The 22,521-nt window shown below is 35.9% G+C and overlaps 2 protein-coding genes across 3 annotated transcripts in view; both read left to right on the top strand.

The window, feature by feature from the left end:
- The window catches only part of LOC107672049 (ERBB receptor feedback inhibitor 1-like), a 5,880-nt gene extending 1,348 nt beyond the window's left edge, over positions 1 to 4,532 (top strand). The window contains exons 2-4 of the mRNA XM_016465137.1: positions 1,748 to 1,939; positions 2,038 to 2,120; positions 2,403 to 4,532. Coding sequence (XP_016320623.1) covers positions 1,884 to 1,939; positions 2,038 to 2,120; positions 2,403 to 3,301 — 1,038 coding nt within the window. The 5' untranslated portion in view covers positions 1,748 to 1,883 and the 3' untranslated portion in view covers positions 3,302 to 4,532. The remainder of the gene's footprint in view (positions 1 to 1,747; positions 1,940 to 2,037; positions 2,121 to 2,402) is intronic.
- Positions 4,533 to 15,698: 11,166 nt separating this feature from the next.
- The window catches only part of LOC107672046 (paired box protein Pax-7-like), a 59,815-nt gene continuing 52,992 nt past the window's right edge, over positions 15,699 to 22,521 (top strand). Inside the window, exons 1-4 of one of the 2 annotated variants that reach the window (XM_016465133.1) lie at positions 15,699 to 16,093; positions 16,997 to 17,232; positions 17,504 to 17,633; positions 17,990 to 18,118. In XM_016465133.1, the coding sequence (XP_016320619.1) occupies positions 16,009 to 16,093; positions 16,997 to 17,232; positions 17,504 to 17,633; positions 17,990 to 18,118 (580 nt within the window). In that variant the 5' untranslated portion in view covers positions 15,699 to 16,008. Of the gene's footprint in view, positions 16,094 to 16,996; positions 17,233 to 17,503; positions 17,649 to 17,989; positions 18,119 to 22,521 lie in introns of both variants that reach the window. The other variant, XM_016465132.1, reaches the window with a different exon arrangement.

Genomic DNA, 22,521 nt, shown 5'->3' with positions numbered 1-22,521 from the left:
TATATTTATTTATTTATTTAAACCACACTTTGTTTGGACAGGATTAAAAACATAAACTGCACTTTTTACTGTAAAAAGTTAATTTATTTCCTGTCCAAGTTCTGTGTAGATTTATAATGAAAGCTTAATTTTTTGTTCTTATGTGGTGTTAGGTTTTAATACATAATTTGCCCCACTGTACTATTTGGCATAGTAGATGCTGTTCCTCTGAGTAGTGGATCAGACGTCCTCTTTGGCTGCTGTCCCAGGCCCCGCTGGTGACGTCCGACTCCTACCTAACACCTCTTTCATGCCTTTATGGCAGGGCTTTAACCTCACGGATAAGAGCTGACTGATGTTGCAAATGCACAGGCACTCTCCCCAACACAAACGCACAAAGAACCATTTATGCTTTAGCGTCGCATCTGCATGGAGGTCTTTACTGGGAGAATTGACGATTGTTAGTTTCTGCCTTTCACGGTTCTGACTGAGGCAAAGCAGAGGCCGAGCATGTGATAAGTTGCATAATGGAGCCTGCATGGGTATTTCATTGATTACATTCTGACTTGCACCCAGGCATTCCAGCACATTTCTCACTGTGCTTTTTGTTTTCTAGCACAGATGCTTTATTGTGTTGTGGTGTAATGTCTTAAAGAACTGATGTTGCATCACTGCAGCTTCATAGCTGAGCTGTTTGTTATATCTGCCTGCCCATATATGACAATAGAAAAACTGCATTAAAAAAATTGTCTTAAGTCACATGTGGCTTTTGCAAGACAACCCATTTCTTCAAAGAACATTGTAGTGTAATGTTTTTGTCCTGTTTAAATGGGTAATTTAGATTTTAATTAGGGTGTTCATTGCTTTATGAAGTAGTATTATGAAAAACCATTTGCTATGTTAATATATTTTAAAATTGAATTTATTCCATTGGTAAAGCTGAATTTTCAGCAGCCATTACTCTAGTCTTAAGTCTCACATGATCCTTCAGAAATCATTCTTTGATTTGGTGCTCAAAAAAAGTGTTTTTTTTTTTTTTATATCAGTGTGGAATTATTATTATTTTTTTTGATGCTTAATATTTTTGTTAGGGATGGGCATTTTTCAAAAAATATTGTATTCAAATATTTGGGCTTTTAAAAAACGAACATTCAAATATTCATTTATTTAAATGAGGTTTAATGAGAAAGACGTTATTTTTAATAATCAAGTTTTTGTCACAATTTCTGAACAAGCATATTATTGGACATTATACACAACCATATTCTACAACAAAGTTACGTTATATCTCAAGGTTTTATTTGGTTGGAAACGTGTGTAAAAAAAAAAATTATATACAGTTGATACTGTCACTTTTGATCAATTTAGTGCAAGGTTCCTTAAATCTTGCTCTGATCAAACTCACCTACCTGTGAGTTTTCTAATGATCCTGAAGACATTGATAGGCATGCTCAGGTGTGTTTGATTAGGGTTAGAGCTAAACTCTTAAAAAAAAAAAAAAAAAGGAGGAAAAGTGGATCTCGTGGGCCAGATTTGAGGATCCCTGATTTAGTGTGTCCTTGCTGAATACACGTATTAATTTCTTTAAAAAAGTGGTCCCTTTTTAAAAGAGGGACGATGAAACATTTAATTTGTATCTTGAGCTTTGAATAAAGATAACATTTTTAAGAATTTCTCGTCTTTATTACAAAAATTACCATTTTTTGACAAGATAACTTTCTCTTCTCACCTACTGTATATTCAAACAACTTTTTCTTTCTTTATACAGTTTTTTCCATTGCTGTTGGAAAAGTGGAGCATAGAAGGCCTGACTTGGTTACCCACGGCTGGATTATGAGTTCTGCAGGTTCAAGGAAGGTGGAGACCCCCACAGGCCTGAACTAGCCTCCACTCTCTTTTACATTATGGCCTCAGCCCAACCGTTCTGGGATCAACACCATGACCACGACACCATGGATAAGTGAGTGTGAGCTGCAGTCCTCAGCTCAACTGGCTGTGTTATATATTGAGAGATCTATTTCTCCAGAATTGACACCTTCCATTTTTTGTCTGTTGTAGGCTGTTTTTTGGAATTGGTTCGGAGTCCATGGACCACAGCTTGAGAATGTATCAGCAAAACTCTGCAAACGTGGGCTTTGAAAGTAAGTGAGTGCTTGATATTGAATTTTATCAACTATATCACAGTCTGGTCACCCTCTGTTCTCGAAGCCTGCTGCGGATGTTTCTTAGGAAGCGCAGAAGGTTATAGGAAGTGTACAATTGTCATTTGCTCTGCTGATAAGTGAATCCTTTGATAAACTCGCTATGTTGAGGCTGACACCATTTTAAGAGATGGAGCCATTGAAAAATACCTTAAATGAGGTGCCATTTTCAAGGGTTTGTGCTTAAATCCTCATTTTTTTCCTCTGTGTTTTACTTCACAGGAAAGACGTCTGGCTCCTGTTCTCCATGTCTATCTCCCAAGACTCCCAATCCTACACAGCTGCAGTGCCACCCACCTGCAGGAGACCAGGTGGTTCCGTCCTTACAGAAACTGTCTGTTTATGAACACATACCCTCTTGTTCGCCCAAGAGAAGAACTAAGCCCCTTCCACCCCTCCCGGACATAGGCGACCTCTCCTCTGATGAAGCAGAAGATGATGAGGTGGAGTTTTTCTCCAGCACCTCTGAGAGCCAATGTCTGGTGCCTAAAACCCCGTCCTTCCAGTACGGCTTGCCGGGGAGGCGCAGTTTTCGGGGAAACGGTCAGATAAATTTTGCGTATCACGAAGGACCTCAATGGGAGCACACAGTTACACAGAACCAAGACAGACCCCAGCGCCGGCTGCATCGCTCCCATTCTGGCCCTGCCGGATCCTTCAAAGCCACCAACTTCAGACCGACCGGACTTCACCGTTCTCCCCACAGCCACCCACAGGAGAAACCCGAAGTCCCGCCTCGCGTCCCAATCCGTCCTCGCTTCAGTGAAAGCATGGACAGCAGGCGGCCATCAACCGATGACTTTGATGCAGACAAACCCCCTAAAGTGCCGCCAAGGGAGCCCATTCCTCAGGTCATACCGCGTGCCATTAGTCCAAAAAGTCTCCCGATTTACGTCAATGGGGTAATGCCTCCTACTCAGAGCTTTGCTCCCTATCCGGAGTACGTCAGTAAGGCTCAACACAAGCAGAGCTGTGAGGGCTTGCCAGCTCCCCGGAGCCCCTGTATTCTGCCCATCATGGAAGATGGGAAGAAAGTCAGCAGTACCCATTACTTCCTCCTCCCTCATCGGCCCGGGTACTTGGACAAGTTTGAGAGGTTTTTCAAAGAATCTGACTCATAGTGATTATTAGTGACTGAGTGGTTAGTTGTTTGCTTGTTTAAAGTGGAAATAAGGAAGACTGGATATGAACTGATATGTTGTTTGACTGAACTGATTCTTCAGTGTTACGAATTACTGGTCTGTTTAAGGATTGGATAAGTATGCATTTGGACTACACACAAAGAAAAACAAAAATAATTGGTTTACCCCTGCTGGAAACTACAGAACAGCTCTGAAAGTGTCCTTTGTTGGAAGGGATGCACGATTAATCAAAATGAAACTGAAGGTGGGGTTTGACTTGAACAAAAGATTTTACAGTCTCCCTGTGGTTTTCTGCCAAAATAAAATATATGGTAGATGGTTTAACAGTTGAAAAGAAGAAATTAAGACATTTAAATTAAGCCATAAAAATTAGTATTGTAATTTTAGTTGTTCTGTAAAATAAGACTATTAGTAATAAATACATTATACTTTACAGTGAGCTATTATAATAGCAATATTTCTTGTTTTGCTTGTATTATTATTATAGTCATATTGATAAGCACAGCAAACCTGGAGCTTTTTTTTAAATTGTATTTTTAATTACAATTGGGTTGTTTCCCCCGAATTGTGCCACCCTGTTTATTGATGTCCATGTTCTTTGTTGTACTATTTCCTTGCTGTGTTGTTAAATTAGAGTGTGCAGTATCCTTTAATGAAGGAATAGGATTAACTGTTACACTGTTAACACTGTGTAACCAGAGTATAAGCTGGTCTGTAACATGGAATGGTAGTTTTTTTCCTATTAAGACATTATACACCAACAGTATAGATTCATATATTGCTAAAAAATGACAAGACTAGTATTAGTAATAGCACTCGCCTGAATTACAGATAATTAAGAGCTGCCAACTTTTATTGGTCGAGGACTATGCCATGTGATTTACACCTGTGAGAAGAAGCGTGATGATCAAAAAGACTTGGTACTAATATAGTGGCATAAATGGAAAGGTCTGGGCACGGGTTAGTATTCTAGCTTTCATGTGAAGAATGCATTTTGCTTTCTTTTTTGGCCATTCAGATGTGACATAAATGCATTTATCATTTGATTTTTAAAGAATGACACTTATGGTTGCATTTTGCTAAGTGAAAACGGATTCATTTGTGTTTAAGTCTTTTTTCTTTGGTCACATCTGTTACAAGGGCAGAAATGCCACTGCCTTGCTGTTTGGTGTCCAAATGCAGGACACTTGGTGTAAATGGCTAGGTTTTTTTTTTAAATACCGTTTACCATGAAGTTAAAGCCCATAACTAGTCCTGGCCTTGTATTTCATGTATTTCTTACCAAACGTTGAGCACACGTGTTGTTGTTTTTTATTGTGATTAGACTTTTTATAATCTTGACATTAGCAGACCAGTAACCGTTTACGTTTTCAGCTACTTATGTTTTGTCCATCCAACAAAATGACTTGGATATTTTCTGTGTGAAGGCTAATGTTAACTGACTTTGTTTCATCTGCTGAGGAAACATGCACTTCTAAAATGTACAGTATTGGTGTAGTTTTTCCACACCAGACTATTTAAATAAAGTAACTTATTTATACACCTATTTCTTGAATTATTTTAATTGCAGTGTGTTGAATTTATTATATCCTGGGGTTTTAAATGAACTGTTCATGGCAAACCTTGTCAAATGCTATCAAAGGACAAACCAAGATAATAACACAAGATAATAAACTCACTCACTGAGACGCACAGAAGTGCGTACACGCAACTTTCATCTCTCTCTCTCTCTCTCTCTCTCTCTCTCTCTATATATATATACATGATCAGTGGATGATTCACTTTTTTTTTTTCTGTTTAAGCCAGTCTGTTCAAGTCAAGTCTGGTTTGTCAGTATGAGGATATGCAGAGAGGTGATATCAGCTTTATTGTGAATGCTGTGTCTTTATCTGTGCTGTTTGCTCAAAGCTGTGATAGTGAGGAGACTGTTAAGCTTTTGAAACTAAAGCCTGAGTCACTTCCTTTAAAATACAACCACATCAATGTGCGAAATGTTACAGGAAAGTGGAATATTTCTAAAGTAAGCTGCCCTCAGTGAGTCACCGCTGGCGTCTATGGTTTCTGTTGTGGACTCCAAACTAAGTGTTATTTCCCTTAATGTAACTGTCAGATCATGTGTATGACCACATTACTACCAAAGGAAGTAAAACGTCTATATGTACATGAAGTTGGGTGTTAATTAGCTGTAATAGTCTAAACTAAACGTTATACCATTTTAAAAGCACGTTGCGCCATCTACAGCTTATAATTAGTAATAAAGCGTTTTGAATTCTGGGAGTTTATTGAAACAGGCGAGTAGCGCCATCTCTTGTTGTAGCATGATATGTGAAGAAAAATCTGGGTTCCTACGTCATTCTGTCCTGTGACAAAACATTTGTAGCTTAATTTCTTCCATGCCCAGTGCCACAATTTATCATTTTTTTGGCACCAACTAAGGTCCACACAAATCTTTGGTCTGTTACCTATCTATTATGTTAATGATCTTTTAATTGTTAATTCTCATCTATTTTACGCATTTAATATTAATATTAAGTATAAAGTAATAGTAAGTATTTTATATTATAGTGTTTTTATTATGCTGCATCTACGCCGCTAGGTGTCAGCACATAAAAATAACTGAATGCACCTTTAGGCGTTTGTGTTTGACTCGCCATGTACTAACACTGTCTGTGATGGATTTCAGGTAAATGTTATTACTCAAGTTACGATGCTTTTGAGGGACATGAGATAATTCTACGATCTACTTGCAGTGCTTTTGGAAAACATCACACGGAATGTACACCACAGACACATAAGGTAGGAACAACCGGGGCTAGTTGTCCCACGGGAAAGTTTTTGTGTATAACTCGACTTGAATCACACGTGCACAGATGTGTGTTTTCTCTAGCAGTGGTTTTAGGCCTACACAGTATGTTTGCTTGTAGTTGTAGGAAATGTAGAATTTATTTATGTAGTGATTAGTATTATACTAAACTAAAGCTACAGTATCATCATATTTTACTTTAGCTGTTGGACAAACAATAAAATAACGGATCATTTCCAGGTTGGGGCAAGTTGTCATCTGTTTTAAAGTTTTTTTTTTTTGTGGCTAAAGAATTTGGTACTTTTTCACGTTATTTATTTATACATACAGCAAGGTTTTTAATGTGTGATACAGAAAGTGACTTTCAAAAATAAACCTACCCTAAGAAATATTTGAGTGAAATCTTGCTCTCTGTGCAACATGAAAAAAAAAGAGAATGAGGATGAGGAATTATGAGCTTCTTCCTCCTCATTATCTTTTTTTCATGTTGCATGCCCACTTTATGTACTATCACAACATATATTCATGTAGTTGAGGTTAATATGTATTTTTTATAATGTGTATTTAATTATTACTAAAGCCATAATTATATATAATTACTATATTCAATAATGATAATTAATCGCCACGTCAGTAACTTGCCATTTCTACGGATAAAACACGTCAAGGCCAATGTGCATATTAGATTTTTTCCTTTATCCAGTAGATGGCGGTAAAACATTGTTTTACCTTTTAAATTCTCATGCTGTAGTGTAGACAGTAAAAATGAATGCATGGACAAGAGTAACTATTAATAAATAAAGTTAAACTTTTCACAAAGCATGCTTTAAAAGTTATTATATTCCAAATAACATTTCGCTTTGTTTTTTTTTGTTTTTAATCATTTTGTGATGTTTTATTGCTTTGTTTACATTTTCAAAGACATTTTTTTTCCCCAAGAAGTGTTGTAACACATTTTTTTCAACCCATATTTGTCTGTTACAAATGAGAAAATCTGCTGGAAAATAAAATGTGCCACAACTAAAATTAGAAGCTTAGAAGCAAAAGTAATCTTCATCTCTGTATCACTATCGCTGTAAAAATGTTGCTTGCTGATTCTTTGTAATTATTTGTGAAATTTACTAGCAATTTCTGTGTGAAATTTGGTGTAGAAACAAGTTTGTTTCAGCTAATTTCTAACTGGTCAAACTGATGTTGTTAAAGCTCACTCTGTGAGTTATGACACTCTCTGTTCTCCCCTAATCAGAATTAAAACAGTTAAATCAGTGTCAGATTAACTGAATTATAGTGATTTCACCATGCAAACTCCACGATAAATACGAACTCTGTTTAGAACGAAAGAGTTAGCTCACCCAAAAATGACAATTCTCTCATCATTACTCAACCGTAAACTCGGTGGAACACAAAAGATGATATTTTGGTTACCATTGACTTCCATTATAGGGACAGACATTTCTCAGGTTAGAATGATAAGAGGATGGCTACATTTTTGGGTGAACTATCATTGAAGGCACATACAACTTTAAAGCCATGTGTAGTATACATTATAAAATGACTAATAGGTTAAAGCTACATTTATTACATGGTAAAAATGTGGACATTATTTATTTAATTGTCAGTGCATCTATCATTTTAAACTTTTTAATCCTCTAAAATATTGGTCACACTTTAGTTTGGAGACCAATTTGCACTAATAACTAAGTATTAACTACAACTTTTACCTAAACTTTTAGTACAGGAAAGGATTAATGGATCTAAAAAAAAACGGTCATGCAGAATAAGCCATTAATATGTGCTTTATAAACAGCCAATATGCTAGAATTATGTTAATGCTAATAAGCAACTAGTTAATAGTAAGAATTTGTGCCCAAACTAAAGTGTTACCAAAATATTTCTACATAGCACTCTATTTAGAGGGAAACTGACATTAAAACATTCAAATAAAGCAAAGTCAATGCATGCATTAAATAGAGAAGCACCAGAAGCCATCGCACTCTGTTAATCACCTATTGTGCCAAATAAAGACTGAAGATGTTATTCAATCATACTGCGTCATTGTCATGCATTCTGTTTGTGTGTGAAAAATCCGCAAATGAATAGAGACTTCAGATAATTATTTAGCAAACAAAATGCATCTTGCATGGTGGATCTGCAGTTCTTGATCAGCAAAATGCAGACATTGATCCCGGAGGTGGCTCAGCCCCGCATGAAGGTCTCATGCTCTTCTGGATTCCAAGGCTGTCTGTTCCAGTCATAATCATCTATGAAAAAACAACTTAGAGATGCTGGGATGACCTGATAACACTCTGAGAAGCGCAAAAAAATACACCACCATACTAAATTAGCTATGTTTACAACGCCTTCGCAAACACAAGACTGTGTGTTTAGTTGGCTGTTCGCAAAAGTACGTTTTAAAACACGATTTCTGTCTGATTGCTGTATTCACATTGGATCTGGTGATTTCAGCCTTTATGATGTGACAAAATGTTATTTGATTAAAAAATAAAAACAGATTTGACTTTTTCAGACCACATCCTGGCCTATGTGATAAACTCAAAGTCAAATCTCAAAATTGTTTTTTTTTTTAAGGTTAGCCAAAATGTAATTAATTCCATTAACAGTCTTGACTGTATTTAGGAGACAAAACATCTTGGTCAAAAACGTAATTTTATTTATTTGACAGTCTTAACTGAAATCCCAAAATGAACTTTTTAAGGTTATCCAAGATTGTAAAATATGTATTTATTTATTTAAAAATCTTGACTGATATCTCAAAATAAATAAATATTGTATTTCATTTTTACAAAATAAAGTTTGAGATATTCATATATAAATAGTATATACCATAACTCTCAACTCTAAAATAAAAACGAAGGCCTTCTTGAGTTTTGAGGAATTTGGGAAATTTTTCTTCTTCAATTTGATTATCATTTGAACTAACATTTGCGTTTCAGTGTTTTGCTGTAACCTCCACGCCACTGGACAGTGAATGACAACAAATTGAGACAAATTTTGCAGAGTAATTTGATTTGATTCTTTGTTGATGCCCTGTTTAATGCATGCCAACTCACTCCGACTAATTAGGGTAAAAATGGGGATCAAATCAATGTTTAGGCTTTCTAGAAATATTGGTATAGTTTAACAATCACTTTTTTATATTTTGTCATTACTGCCATAACGTTATGTGGCTTTAGAGTTTACTCTGAGCTCTACATGCTAATCATAAAAATGTAATAAAAAACAACTTCAAGTGAAATAAATAGATTAAACATCAAGGTTCCAGTCTTGGCATTTAAGAAAGGAACTTGTGGTAAAGTTGAGGTCGCATATGTCTTTCAGTCAAGGTTTTGGAGTTACTAACGAACTGACGAGTCATTTGATAAAACTGGGACCCTAGAATATCATGCATCCTTTTATGCACTCATTTTTTCATAACTCTTCATGAGCCTTTTTTTTTAATGAGCAAGTACACACGCAAGGGGCAAAAGTCACTGTAAAGGAGAGCCACAAGGGGCATCAAATGATTCTCTTCATGCACCAGTCTTTAGATTGATTTAGTGAAACCAATTGGGGCAGCATGTAAAATCGGGGATGTTACTTTCATCAACATGAAACAGACCTCTTTCTTCTCTGACATTTTCTGGGAAGGTCCAGACAAACTGATTATGGCAAAAAAACAGCCAGTCTATCACATGCTGATAAACCTTGAGACATGTCTTGTTAGACGAGGTAACCTCCCGTTCAGCCCTACATTACCCTCATCATACCACTAAACATGCAGAATACAGATACTGTATCATAACATTTTTCGGAGTATTTCATTGAGCCGATTTGGGTCAATCATGGGATGCTTGTTTTCCTACCTGTTAATTTATTAAAAATTACTCTCTTACAATGATACTTAACACCTTTTCTTTGATGAGCATGTGTTTAATTTCTGAAAGAAGTCTCTGAACATATCAGATAATTTAACCTTTTTATTAAAACTAGTTCAGGTGGTAAAATGTCATGCGGTATGACCCAAAAGCGTGATGACATTTATGAAATATTTACATTTGCAAAGAGCCTTTTTACATGAAAAAAAAATGTTTTCAAAAGATTAAGATGTGTACACTATAACATATATTAAAGTTGTGAGGAAAATGTTATGTTTTTAACTGATGGTTAGACCACATAACATTTTAAAACCTTACTTGTAAATGGTATCAAAACAAAAACGAATGAATCCCACACACAAAATAGTAATGTTTGTAAAGTTCTGATAGTGTGTGGGATTCATTCATTTTTGCCTTGTTTTTGGTTGTTTGTCCTAAGCAACTATACCTGCAGGTGTGTGAGGGTAACTGTTGATTGATTACTTGATTTTTTTTTTAAATTGTAGATTATGTGTCATTTACAGTTTTGGGGAGTAACTAGTTACATGTAATGGAATTATGTAATTTAATTACAAACAAATATAACTGTAAACTTACAGTTACTGAGACAAAATAATGTAATTAAATTAGCGTTACTTATGAAAATGTTAACAATTACAAAGGTGTTACATTTGAATATTTTCACACAACATACAGATATGATTGATTTCTTTCCCAAATTGCATTGACTGCTTTATGAGACACCAATGTTTTAGGAGTTTACAACACGTTCTCTTTTTCACGTTGGCATATTGACGCCATGGGTTTCTTATTTAAAGCAATGGAGGACTCTGCACTTCGAAAAATGACGCTAAAGGGGTACCCTGTGCGTCTAACAGCGACGCCAAAGGGTCCTGACCAAGCGTCAATATGTAACAAGTTGGGAGTGAGAACGTGTTGGAGTTTAGAACACAGAATCGGACACATACTTATTGGATAACTGTTTTATTTCCTATTTAGGTTTATGTATATGCTTTTTTTTTTGTTTTGTTTTTAAGATTAACGGGTTTTTCCCCCCAAGGCATTGTGAGATGCCAGTGTTTCCTGTCATAGCTATTCAAGGATTTGATTTCAAAAACAGTATCATAACTATTAAACTATATCTTATGGCTTTAATCTGTGTTTAACCTCAAAGTAAAAAGAGTTGCTAAAGTCTGATTTAATGGTGTCTGTGCTGTAGAATTAAATTATTATAATCTTCATTCAAGTGACAAAGGGTTTTGAAAGTCTGACAGTAATCAGTGTTGAGTGCTACTGTAACTCTGTTAACCCTGCCTGCTTTTAAAGTTTCAAAATGATTAACAGTTGAAAACATTCATTAGAAATTTAGAAAAGTATTAAAAAAGTAATCAAATGTAATCAGTTACTTAAAGTAACTGAGAGAGTTACACTACTTTTAAAATAGGGTAACTTGTAATCTGTAACCTATTTCATTTCCAAAGTAACCTTCCCTATATTGACCCAAAAACACTTTTTAAAAAAAACTTTTTTCCCCATCCATGGACAATCAAATTTGTCCTTGACCCAAATAACTAGTCTGTTACTTGTCATAATTGTATATTTAATGATATGGCTTGCAGAATCGAGAGTTCATCCAGAATGTGTCATATGCCCCCATATTACTTATTTCTGATTCTCATTTCTTAGTTTGTTCATCTAGGGTCAATCCATGATAATATTACCAAGTTATGTGTGACACAGTGATCCCAGATCAGCTCAGTTATAGGAATGCCTGCCCATGACCCCTGGTTTGTATGTAGTAAGTTAATAGTCTCAGTGTATTCAGGTTTAAGAGATAAAGAAACACCCCATGCAGCACGACCTATTGACGCTCACTCATGTCCCCCCATCAGCCTTCACAGCACTCACCATCACATGAAAGAGTTCGTCAGAGGGGAGGTATCGTGTGAGAGGATGAGACACAAGAGTTCATAGTGCAGTGGTTTGGTGCTCCTTGACGAGATCACATGCTTGGCATATGGAGGCATCCTGAGAGCATTCATGGTGCATTTTATGTCTGAATAAAAGATGGGAGGAGAGAGAATAATATATCTGTCGTTGGACAGAATAAATTCCATTATTTTATTGTGAGATGAGAGTTTTCAACTTTAACTGCAAGGGAATAACACCGCTGCATTAAATAAAGAGTAACATTTAAATTTGTAATTAATATTTTATTGAATTAAATGTATAAATCAAAAATAGTTTCATTCTTAATTGTTTATTTTGTGATTGGAGACCAGGGTCACTTTGTCAGCTCCTTCCACTTCAGCGATACCTCAGCTGAACAGTAATTTACAGTCATTTATTAACCGTATGCTAGTGACAGAATATTACTCCTATGTTTATTTCAAAGCCTTTTATTTTCTTGTGTTTTTGCCTGAAATAGGTTTTGACTTAACTACCATTCAAAGGTTTGGAGATCTGTAAGATGGTTTTGAAAGAAAACTCTCATATGCTAACCAAGGTTTCATTTATTTGGTCAAAAATACATACATACAAAAAAAAAAAAAAAAATCATACAAAACATATAGCAAAATCTTATTACAATTTTAAATAACTTTAAATGTTTTCTATTTTAATATATTTTATAATGTAATTTATTCATGTAATGCAAAGCTGAATTTTCAGCATCACTTCAGTCTTCAGTGTCACATGATCTTTCAGAAATCATTCTAATATGCTGAATTGATGCTCAAGAAACATTTAGTTGAAAACAGTTGTGCTGGTTAATATTTATTGTGGTATCCAAAATAACAACGAAAACATTGAATAGTATTATAAAACAAGTAAAAAAGTATATATTTCTTTACCTAATTATGATTTAAATTAGTTAATATCTCTACAGGCTAGAAAACAGACCTCACCTGTTTTGCTAGTTATTTTGAAGTATCTCAGACAATCAGCACTTAAATTCGACTAAGCTACTGTGCTGTGGAAATGGGTAGGAATGCTTGTGAGAAAGACAGGACTACCTCACAGACATTCCTTCCCTTGCTTTCAGTGATGTATGGGGACAAAATGTCATTACCAAGCCAGTGATTTAACAGCCTTAAACGCTTCCAGCTGGAATGTTATTATGCCCCAATGCTAAAAGTGTCATATGGAACTCAACCTTAGTCTGCTGGGCTTTGTGTGATCTGGTGCACCTGCTCTCTTTCCCTCTGCCTCACTCTCTTCGCTTGCTCTCCTTCTCTTGCATTCATGCTTCAGATATGTAGCTCTGTGCTTTCACTTCTCTTAACTCTTCTTTTTAGTGTCCACAGGACAGCAAATGGCTACAACACTTGTGATTTATATATAAATGTAAATGTTGTTTGTGATTGTGTGTCTATTTCTAAAAGCTTTTACTATATAATTAATAGTTAACTATGATTGCAGAACAATATTCAGTCATGCAATCTCAGCCAGTATATGTGTAAAAAGCCAACGTTTTTTTGCTTGACTGTATTATGGACATTATAAAGTGGAGTGAAATCCTGGAGTAAAAACTGAATCCTGAAGAATTGCGTTTTTGGTTCTTTATCGCCATCTAGTGGCAAGTCCTATAATTTGTCATTCGTAGATAAAGAAGACCTACTGTATATGCAGCATGGTTTTCACATTAGACCAACAGTGAGCACACGTGAATCAACATACATTTACATACATGTCGTGTGGATTTCTTTGTATTATTGTAGAGAAAGAAGTACAAGTTTTTTCTTCAAGTTTCAGAGGTGTGTGTGTGTGTGTTTTATAATAGGCTAATGCAAGCACATGCAACCCAATTAGAAAAAAAACTTATGCTATTGTCTTGTATTGCTTTCATGCAGTATACTTAATAATTTACTAAACTGATTACTTGCTAAACAAAATATATTTTAAAAACATTGCATGTGCAATGTGAAAGTGAATGGACACATTAAAGCTAAATCTTTGAAAAGTAACGATTATCTTCCAGAAAATTGGGTTGCGAAAGTATACATTTAAAAAGCTTTAGCACAATTAAAGAACTAGAATTTACCTTAGCTTCATCTAATTTCTATACGTCTTTATGGACATATTCGTTGAAGTCTTTGCCCAAATAAATCGTGCCAACGTGCAAAGAGTTCTGTCTTGCTTTACTCCGACGCCTGCAAGAGACCTCAAAGGCATTCAAGCTACCGGTCCCTTGAGATGTGACATTAGTCATGTGGAAGTATATATTAACCAGCAATGCACACAAATTATCGATGCCATTGTTAACAACAAAGCGCAGCTTTCAAGTCATTACTGCCTGTCTGTTCTTAAAGTTGAATTCCAGTGTTTGATGCATCCCTTTCCACACAGGATACCTAAACAATCACTGCTAATCGTAGGTTTGGCAGTGGTTAATCATGGGACTGTACGAGTTAAAATTGAATGAGTTTCATCCTGACTCGTAGATATATGTTAGTAGAGTGTGATTTGGACTGTCAGTGTATGTTCATATGGATGAACGTGTTATAATGAATCATTATCTGATGCAAGAACGTTAGAACTATTACAGGTGACACTTTAATAACTTTCAAATATAATATCACATTTATAGAATTATAAATAACCTAATGTATAAATGTTATGAAACGTTTATTGCTTTTTGAATGTAAATTATATTAAACACAATAACATTATCTATCAATTATTATTGTTATACGTATTTGCCATTCATCAGCCTCACATTTTAAAAATGAAGACTGAAGACTGGTCATTTGTTGGTTGTTATATCATTTATGAGGCTCATAATTATTTTAATATAGTTTTCCCCCCTTATTTGCAAAACGATTTTTTTTGTTAATGTTTGTTAATGGTTTTTAAAAGACACTTTTGCCTTTTCGTTTGGTGCTGGTGTGTACAGGTTCTGCTTATTGATTTTTGTAGTTTTGACTGTAATCAGTTTTTTGTTGTTGTTGTTGTTGTTTGCCTTTGGTTGTTGTGGAGAGATGTTTAAGAGTGGTGTTGAATTAAAAAGATTAAACCGACATTGAAGTGCTCCGTCAATTTAAAAAGTCCTACAGGGAACATTATTAGCTTATCTGTACTTCAATTAAAAGTTGTATATTATGGTATTACAGAACAAATTAATTAGCACAAGATTTGTTTTAATTGACGGACTGGGTAAGTCAAGCTTGTGTTTTCGTTCCTACAATGGAAAACATCTATTTGAGTTGCACGGTTTTGTCTGTACAGTATAGGCCAATAGGCTATAGCAACATTTGAGAGTACATTAATGAACACAACACACTTTCTATAGGTAATTTATTTCATATGAAAAACTAAAGTATAATTTTATATAAACAACTGCTGTTTTATTAGCTCATGACTTTTAGGCATTGTTAACAAATGGCAGTCGATCGATCAAGTTTGCATGGTTTTCTGCTCAAAGGCAGTCTGATGAAGTGAATGAACAGCTAGGCACTCCGCGTGTGCGTGTGCGTGTGTGTTTGTCTTACCCTCTGCTTTTTGTGATTGGTCGAAAAAAACTTGCCTGTTCCCCTCCATGCCCACATGAATAAAAGAAGACTGCAAGAGCCTATCGGCGCGCGCAACACCCCTCCTACACCGCGCGCTAAAGTTATCCACTTCAACTACTCCCAAGCCCTAAGCAGACTTTGTCATCCAAAACTATCAGACCTTTTAAGAAAACACTGCAAAGAATGAAGTAACCTTTGTTCACTCGAGAGCGTTTGGAGTACCTCCTCCCTGGCGCGCGCTTCATCTTGTTCTTGCGGTAGTTATTTTGCTCATGACCCCCTCCGCACAAAACAACAGTGTTTATCTTTGTTTGATTTTTCGGAGGTTTCACATCCCCGCGATAGTGTGGCTGGATAACAATTTTTTATTTTCCCCTTTTTTGAAAAGAGGACTTAAGTGAATTTTAGCCATTAAGGAAACATTCATCAACAAGTCTGGACTTGCTTTCGCAGTTTAAACATCAGCCTTATTGTGCCTCGTCATTTATTAAAAGTAGAATGTCATCTTTACCGGGAACAGTACCGCGAATGATGCGACCGGCTCCGGGACAGAACTATCCCCGCACTGGATTCCCCTTGGAAGGTTGGTTGGACAGATGTTAGGGTACTTTGTTTTGCTGTAAATAATTGTTGTAAATAATACCAGGCCTACAGATTTCCTATAGCCAAAAAGGTTTTTAAAGAGTTTGAAGTGTATATTACACTTGTGAGTACACCAAGTTCTCGACTGAATATGCTGTAGCCTACGCAAATGTCCGATTGGCTTTTTCGCTTAAAGTTTAATATAGGCTATATATATATATATATATATATATATATTAGAGATGGTTATTGGCTTTGCCGCATTTTGAGGAGCAGAACGCATGTGCAAATTAAATGCACCAGAATAAAAAATAAAAAAACTTTTCCAGGGCCATTTTGTTGCTGGCAATGTTCTTATTAGTGGTTCAAATAAAACTTCTAATTACAAAGCCTGTCCATCATTGTAAGATTTGTTGAAGTGATCTAGTGTCGCACGTTAATCCAAAATGCACTAAAGACAAACATTTGAACAACACCGAGTGCAAAAAATAATGAAGCATACCGCATCCAGGCCGAGAGGACCACTCAAGAGCAATCTGTTAAATTCTCTGCTAAATTTTCTTTCATTAATTGACAGGAAACACAATTCTTAACACATCTCAATTTGTCAGATTCAAGTTCAAATTTAAATTTAGAACAATAAAGACAATTATTTATCACTGTATTTTTGTAACAGATAGACTGGTTAAACTAAAACGTGTAGCTCTATATTTCAAAGTGCTTCTGGTGTTTTTTGGTATTCGTATAGCCTATCAAAGATAAAATTATTATCGTTATTGTTTTTAATCCTACTTTTGAGGGAAAAAAATACGTAGGCTAGGCTATTTAAGAGGGTAAACTGGAAGTCTGAATTTTGAGTGACAGCTAGCCAAAGTTAGATTTAATTTCCATTTCTTTACTGCAGTTTCAACTCCTCTGGGTCAAGGTCGAGTCAATCAGCTTGGCGGAGTTTTCATCAATGGCAGGCCTTTGCCAAATCATATCCGCCACAAAATAGTTGAAATGGCTCACCACGGCATCCGTCCCTGCGTGATCTCCCGACAACTTCGTGTTTCCCACGGTTGTGTGTCCAAAATCCTCTGCCGGTATCAAGAAACTGGCTCGATCCGTCCTGGAGCAATAGGAGGAAGCAAACCCAGAGTAAGTAGGCCTATAGCCTATTATTATTATTTTTATTTCTGTTATTATCATTATGCATGATGGGTTTTTGTAGCTATTATTTTTATTTGCAAAGCTAATGAAATATTTCATTTTAAATCGTTTATGAAAAGTTGGTACGTATTAAAAGGATATGTACAATTATGTACTAAAATTTGTTCTCCTGTCTTTTTTTATTTTCACCCATACTTTCTACTTTTTTCTTTCTCTTCGTATTTTCGCATTTTCTCGCCTCTTCAATCAAACACAAAAGCAGGGGGCAACACCTGACGTGGAAAAACGAATCGAAGAATACAAGCGCGATAATCCCGGCATGTTCAGTTGGGAGATTCGGGATAAACTGCTGAAGGACGGTGTGTGTGACAGAAGTACAGTTCCCTCAGGTGAGGCCTCATCTGGTAAGCAGCCCCCTTTTTTTTATCATGTCCACATCACCTATCTCATAATTAATAAGAGTAATTTTTATCACAATCATTTTGTATATATTATTGAACAAACTGAATTGAAAATAAAAGTATTGATTAGTTTATTATTACTATTGTTATTTTATAATAACTAACCTATATATTAATTATAAATTACGGATATAATTTATTTAGCTTACTTTATTATTATTAGCCTATTGGCCTATAATAATAATAATAATAATTATTATTATTATTATTATTATTACTCAAATATATTTATTTTGTTCACTGTGTCCTTTTATTTATTTATTTATTTTTAATGATCCCATCAGTAAGTTCTATCAGTCGGGTTCTTCGTGCGCGATTTGGCAAAAAAGACGACGAGGACGACTGTGACAAAAAGGATGACAGTGGGGAGAAAAAAACTAAGCACAGTATTGACGGCATACTGGGAGACAAAGGTAAATCATTTGAATTTTCTTTTAATCTTATGCAGAAAAACACCCGACTTCTTGTCAAAATAAACTTTGCCCTTGAGTTTATTGGGGGTCTTCTCTGCACATTAAATCGGTGTATGCTTTTTGTGTCGGTGCTCGGCGTCCTTGCGATTTCTCTGCTTGTTGAACTGTCATTTAGTCATTTGATTTAGTGTATTTATACTGGCTCTGACGGATGGTATTTAGGCCTTGATCTATTTGTACAACAGACTCATTTGACGCTGAGTAAACGGTCCCTTGAAAACGGTAACTGACAGATGACCGATGTGGCAATCAATATCAATTACAGCCCATAAGTTCAACATTGCCCGCTGGTTCTCGCGATAATTCGGCACGCTTATTCGCACTTTAACAGACCTTTCTGGCAACCGGTAACAAGTAACAACGCTGTAATAATATAAATTATTTTAGGTTCTTTAATTTTTTTACATTCATTTTTATACGCTATTATGAAATAATGCAATCGTCTATTTTAGCCAAATTTAATAAGTCGTGCCCAGAATATGTTAATATTTCGGGAGAAAAATTACTTCAACTAAGCAAATAATACGATTGTCTTTTTGAAGTAACACAAAACATTGTCGGTTTTGTGACAGTCTTTTTTTTTTTTTTTTACACTTGAAGATGAACTTCAGTCCAAAGATCTCTGCTTCACTGAAGCTCTTTTGGAGCGAGGAATCTATGCTACAAAGCAAAGCCTAAAAGCAAGGCTTCGAAAGAAGGAATGAACCCTTCCTTTCACATTCAAAAATCCGTAAAGGGGGGAAAACTTTTAACAAAAGGCCAAGAGGGGAACTATAGAGAGATGAATTATTCAATACACCCTGCTGGTAGATAGTTTTGTAATATTATGGAATCGTCTGTTGGAATAGAATGAGATTTGGAGGGTGCAAAATGTTTTATTCTTGTTTGGAAATGCCCACTGCTCTTTTTGGAATCACTATTGTGTTTCTTATAGCTGACGTTTAGAGAGGTGGTTTAGATGGAGGAGGTGCCCTGTTCGTCTTTTACACGTATGTTATTTCAACATTGGTTATTTGTAAGAAATTCGTCGGCTTTTATTTTTTTTATTAGCTATGTAATAATAAGTGGAACAGCACATAGCCTACATTTTGTTCAGTTTTGAAATATTGCAAAGGGCTTTTCTTTGTTCATGAAAAGGATGCGGATTATGCGTACTTTTCTGCATTATTTAAAGCGGCTTTTGCACGATTGATCTAAAAGTTGTGTTGTTTTAGAACACATGTTTGTGTGTGCTTGGGCGCGAAACTCAAAACCCTCATACAACCTCCGTGGACTGATTCACAGGCCAGCATGAGCCACTGCTATTGGATTACGGATATACAAATTGGCAATCCGTGATTAGAAATTCCTGCCATTGCCCTAAACGCTGTGCATTAAGAGTATGAATATTTCCATCTGATAAATGCATGCATATCTGCTAGGATTCATGAATAATTTGTGTAAATATCAGTAATGTTTATTTACATCTCCAAATTCACTCCACATTTGTCTTACATTTTGTGAAATGTCTTTTCACATTTGAGCTATACGGTGTCATGCAAACGAGATGGGGCTAAAATGCAATCTTTTTCCAGACTTAAAAAGATTTTTCCCGGGGCTTGTTTCACTTGATCATCCAACTGGCATTTAATAATGTTAAGACTTATTAGAGTTCGTAATGAAAACGTGTCTTTTGAACAAGCGGCTGTGTTGGAGATGGGTGTAATAGCTCACAGGCATAAGAAACTTATTTATCCCCAATCAGCTCTCACTCGCTGAGTTCCAAGCACAACGTTATTTTGAAAGGTTTTAAAGCAGATTAAATTGAGCCTTTTCTTTCTCTTCGCTTTCATCTTTAAACGGCCCTCACTGGCTAGCCTTCGGCACAACTTCATGAGATTTGACATTTTTTCTCACACTTGTTCGTATATTTATTTGATAATATTGTTTTATCGTATTTTGGTCTATTGTAGTTGATTTGACGCACAAACACATTGCAAAAGAATGAGACCCCAAGCACGCCATTTGTGGACAAATTGAGCAGTTTTGTATTATTATGGGTGTGAAATTGTTGAACAAAGAAAAATGACTCCTGGCTTTATAACCAAAAACTACTGTTTGTGCATAATCATGCAGGTTTAGAACAAAGTGTGGTTATTTAGTGACTTCTGAAATAAGCTATCCCTAAAGGATACCTGTCATTTTGTATTTATCGAATTTTGCCCCTTTTGTTGTGTTCCTATTTTAACGTGTCCTGACGTTCATTGCCCTCTTTAAGGCACAGAGCATGAAAGGCGCGTGCACATGGACTTTACTCGACCAATAAAATGTCATTTGACCCAGAGAAAAATTTGTCAGCCAATTAATGGGGATCGACAGATTCCCCATTTAGGTTCAGTTGATTAAACCAACTGGCTTTCAGAGACTTATCCCACAGGACAACGCAAAAGATAGTTTAAACAAATCAGTGGATTACCTGCATTTCTTACCTGATCTCGGTTAATTAGGCTACTAAAAAGATGACTCTTTCAACACGACCTTGGGGTGGCACTACGCATATTCAGTTAACTCGTTCAGTGACCACGCTGAAAATGAATTGTTTGGCTGGAGAAATCGAACACATTTAAACAATAGCTATAATAATTACAGAAGAAACTCAGAAATCGAATGAAGTGAAATATAATTTTCCTATATGTGCATTTGGCGGAGCATTCATTTTAAGAATGCGGCAAAAGGCCAATTACATCGAGAGAATGAAAAGTGCACACGGGTATAGTTCCCAGATATTTGTAGAGAAACGAACGTTATACTGTACATTTGAGACTTCGAAATAAGCCTCGTTTGAAGAAAAGAGACCATAGGATGAGTCGGGAGACCACTTCAAACAAATCCATCTGGAATGGAGAGAGAGAGCGAATGAAAGAGAGAGAGATTTAGTGAAAGTATGGGGAAGTTATTTAGCTATTAATATTTTTCCTCAGGCATCGAGAGTCACTCCATCTGCACTTTCTCGCAGCTATTTGGCTGGGCTGAAACTGAGGGAGACCCAAATGTTGGGAAGAGATAACACAATCATCACAGCCGCGGTCCTGCGCTCTGCATCAATGTATTAAACTCGGATTAACCTCCCCTTTCCCTATACGCTGCTACCCAACACATTTTATTGGAATTTTGGGAGAGGGAGCATTTTTGTAAAATTGTATTATTATTATTATTATCACTTAAGGTCAAATTTGACATTATTTAGCTAACTATTCACATAATTAGCCTACTCATTCATACAAAGTAACTGTAGTTAATGTGCAAGTATATTATGGATCTTAATTATTCATTGTTCTTTTCACTGTAGGCTATTAATAAAAATATGCTGTAACGTGGGCACTGCTCTGTGTAAAGTTCCTTGCTTTTATTAGTCGTAGTGCTGGCTGTAAATAGAATGCGCATACTATGATAAAACTATTGTTGGGCAGTAATGATGGACAGTGACAATGGTGCAAATTAATAGAACAAGTCTGGCGTTTGTATAACCAATCTCTTTGCTAGATCATCGTCTAATGATTAGACTATGCTGTGAAATATGCTAATCCAGAGATCATGAGACCAGAGCACCTGTTTAGTGTCAACGGCGTTGCTTTGTAAAACATTTGCAGTGTAACTGAATTACAGGCTGGTTAACTTCAGTCCTGCACTTTGCTGAGGAAATTATTTTCCAAACGTTCACCCAGGATGAAGTTCATACAAAAACTAGGCCTGCGCCAAATCCAGGGTCCTAATTCGTGGAACGAATCGAATGTCGGAAAACGTCAAATTCAGTAGTGCCCTTCTGTTTTTCCTTACATCTTTTGACAGCTTTTCTTTTCTAAATTCTTACACTGCTCTCTTTGAATTCGTTTTGGGGTAGTTTTGACAGAATATTTGTATGTATCGTTGTATGTGGATTGTTAATATATATCTAAATAATATTTTATCGGATACAACAAAAATAGCAGTAAATATTCGACTAAATGTGTCTAAATAGCGTGTCATCAGAGTCAGTCTGTACGAATGAAATTTGACGTAAATCATTTTTAAAATGTATAAAGATTACGTAAGCCCCCTTGAACAGAATATTAATATGCAATTATTTTCAACAGCTTTTCTGACCTGTTAACCTGGGGCGGATCCTATAGATCAGGGGTGCCCAACCCTGCTCCTGGCGATCGACTGTCCTGCAAAGTTCAGCTCCAACCCTAATCAAACACACCTGAAGCAACTAATTAGGGTCTTCAGGATCACTTCAAAATTAAATGCAGGTGTCTTTGATTAGAGTTGGAGCTAAACTTTCCAGGACAGTCGATCGCCAGGAGCAGGGTTGGGCACCCCTG

The sequence above is a fragment of the Sinocyclocheilus anshuiensis genome, unplaced genomic scaffold (genome assembly GCF_001515605.1).
Source record: "Sinocyclocheilus anshuiensis isolate Anshui unplaced genomic scaffold, SAMN03320099.WGS_v1.1 scaffold1053, whole genome shotgun sequence".
NCBI lineage: Eukaryota > Metazoa > Chordata > Actinopteri > Cypriniformes > Cyprinidae > Sinocyclocheilus > Sinocyclocheilus anshuiensis.
The sequence above is the reverse complement of the archived record's forward strand: the minus strand, read 5'-3'. Positions and strand labels throughout refer to the sequence as shown.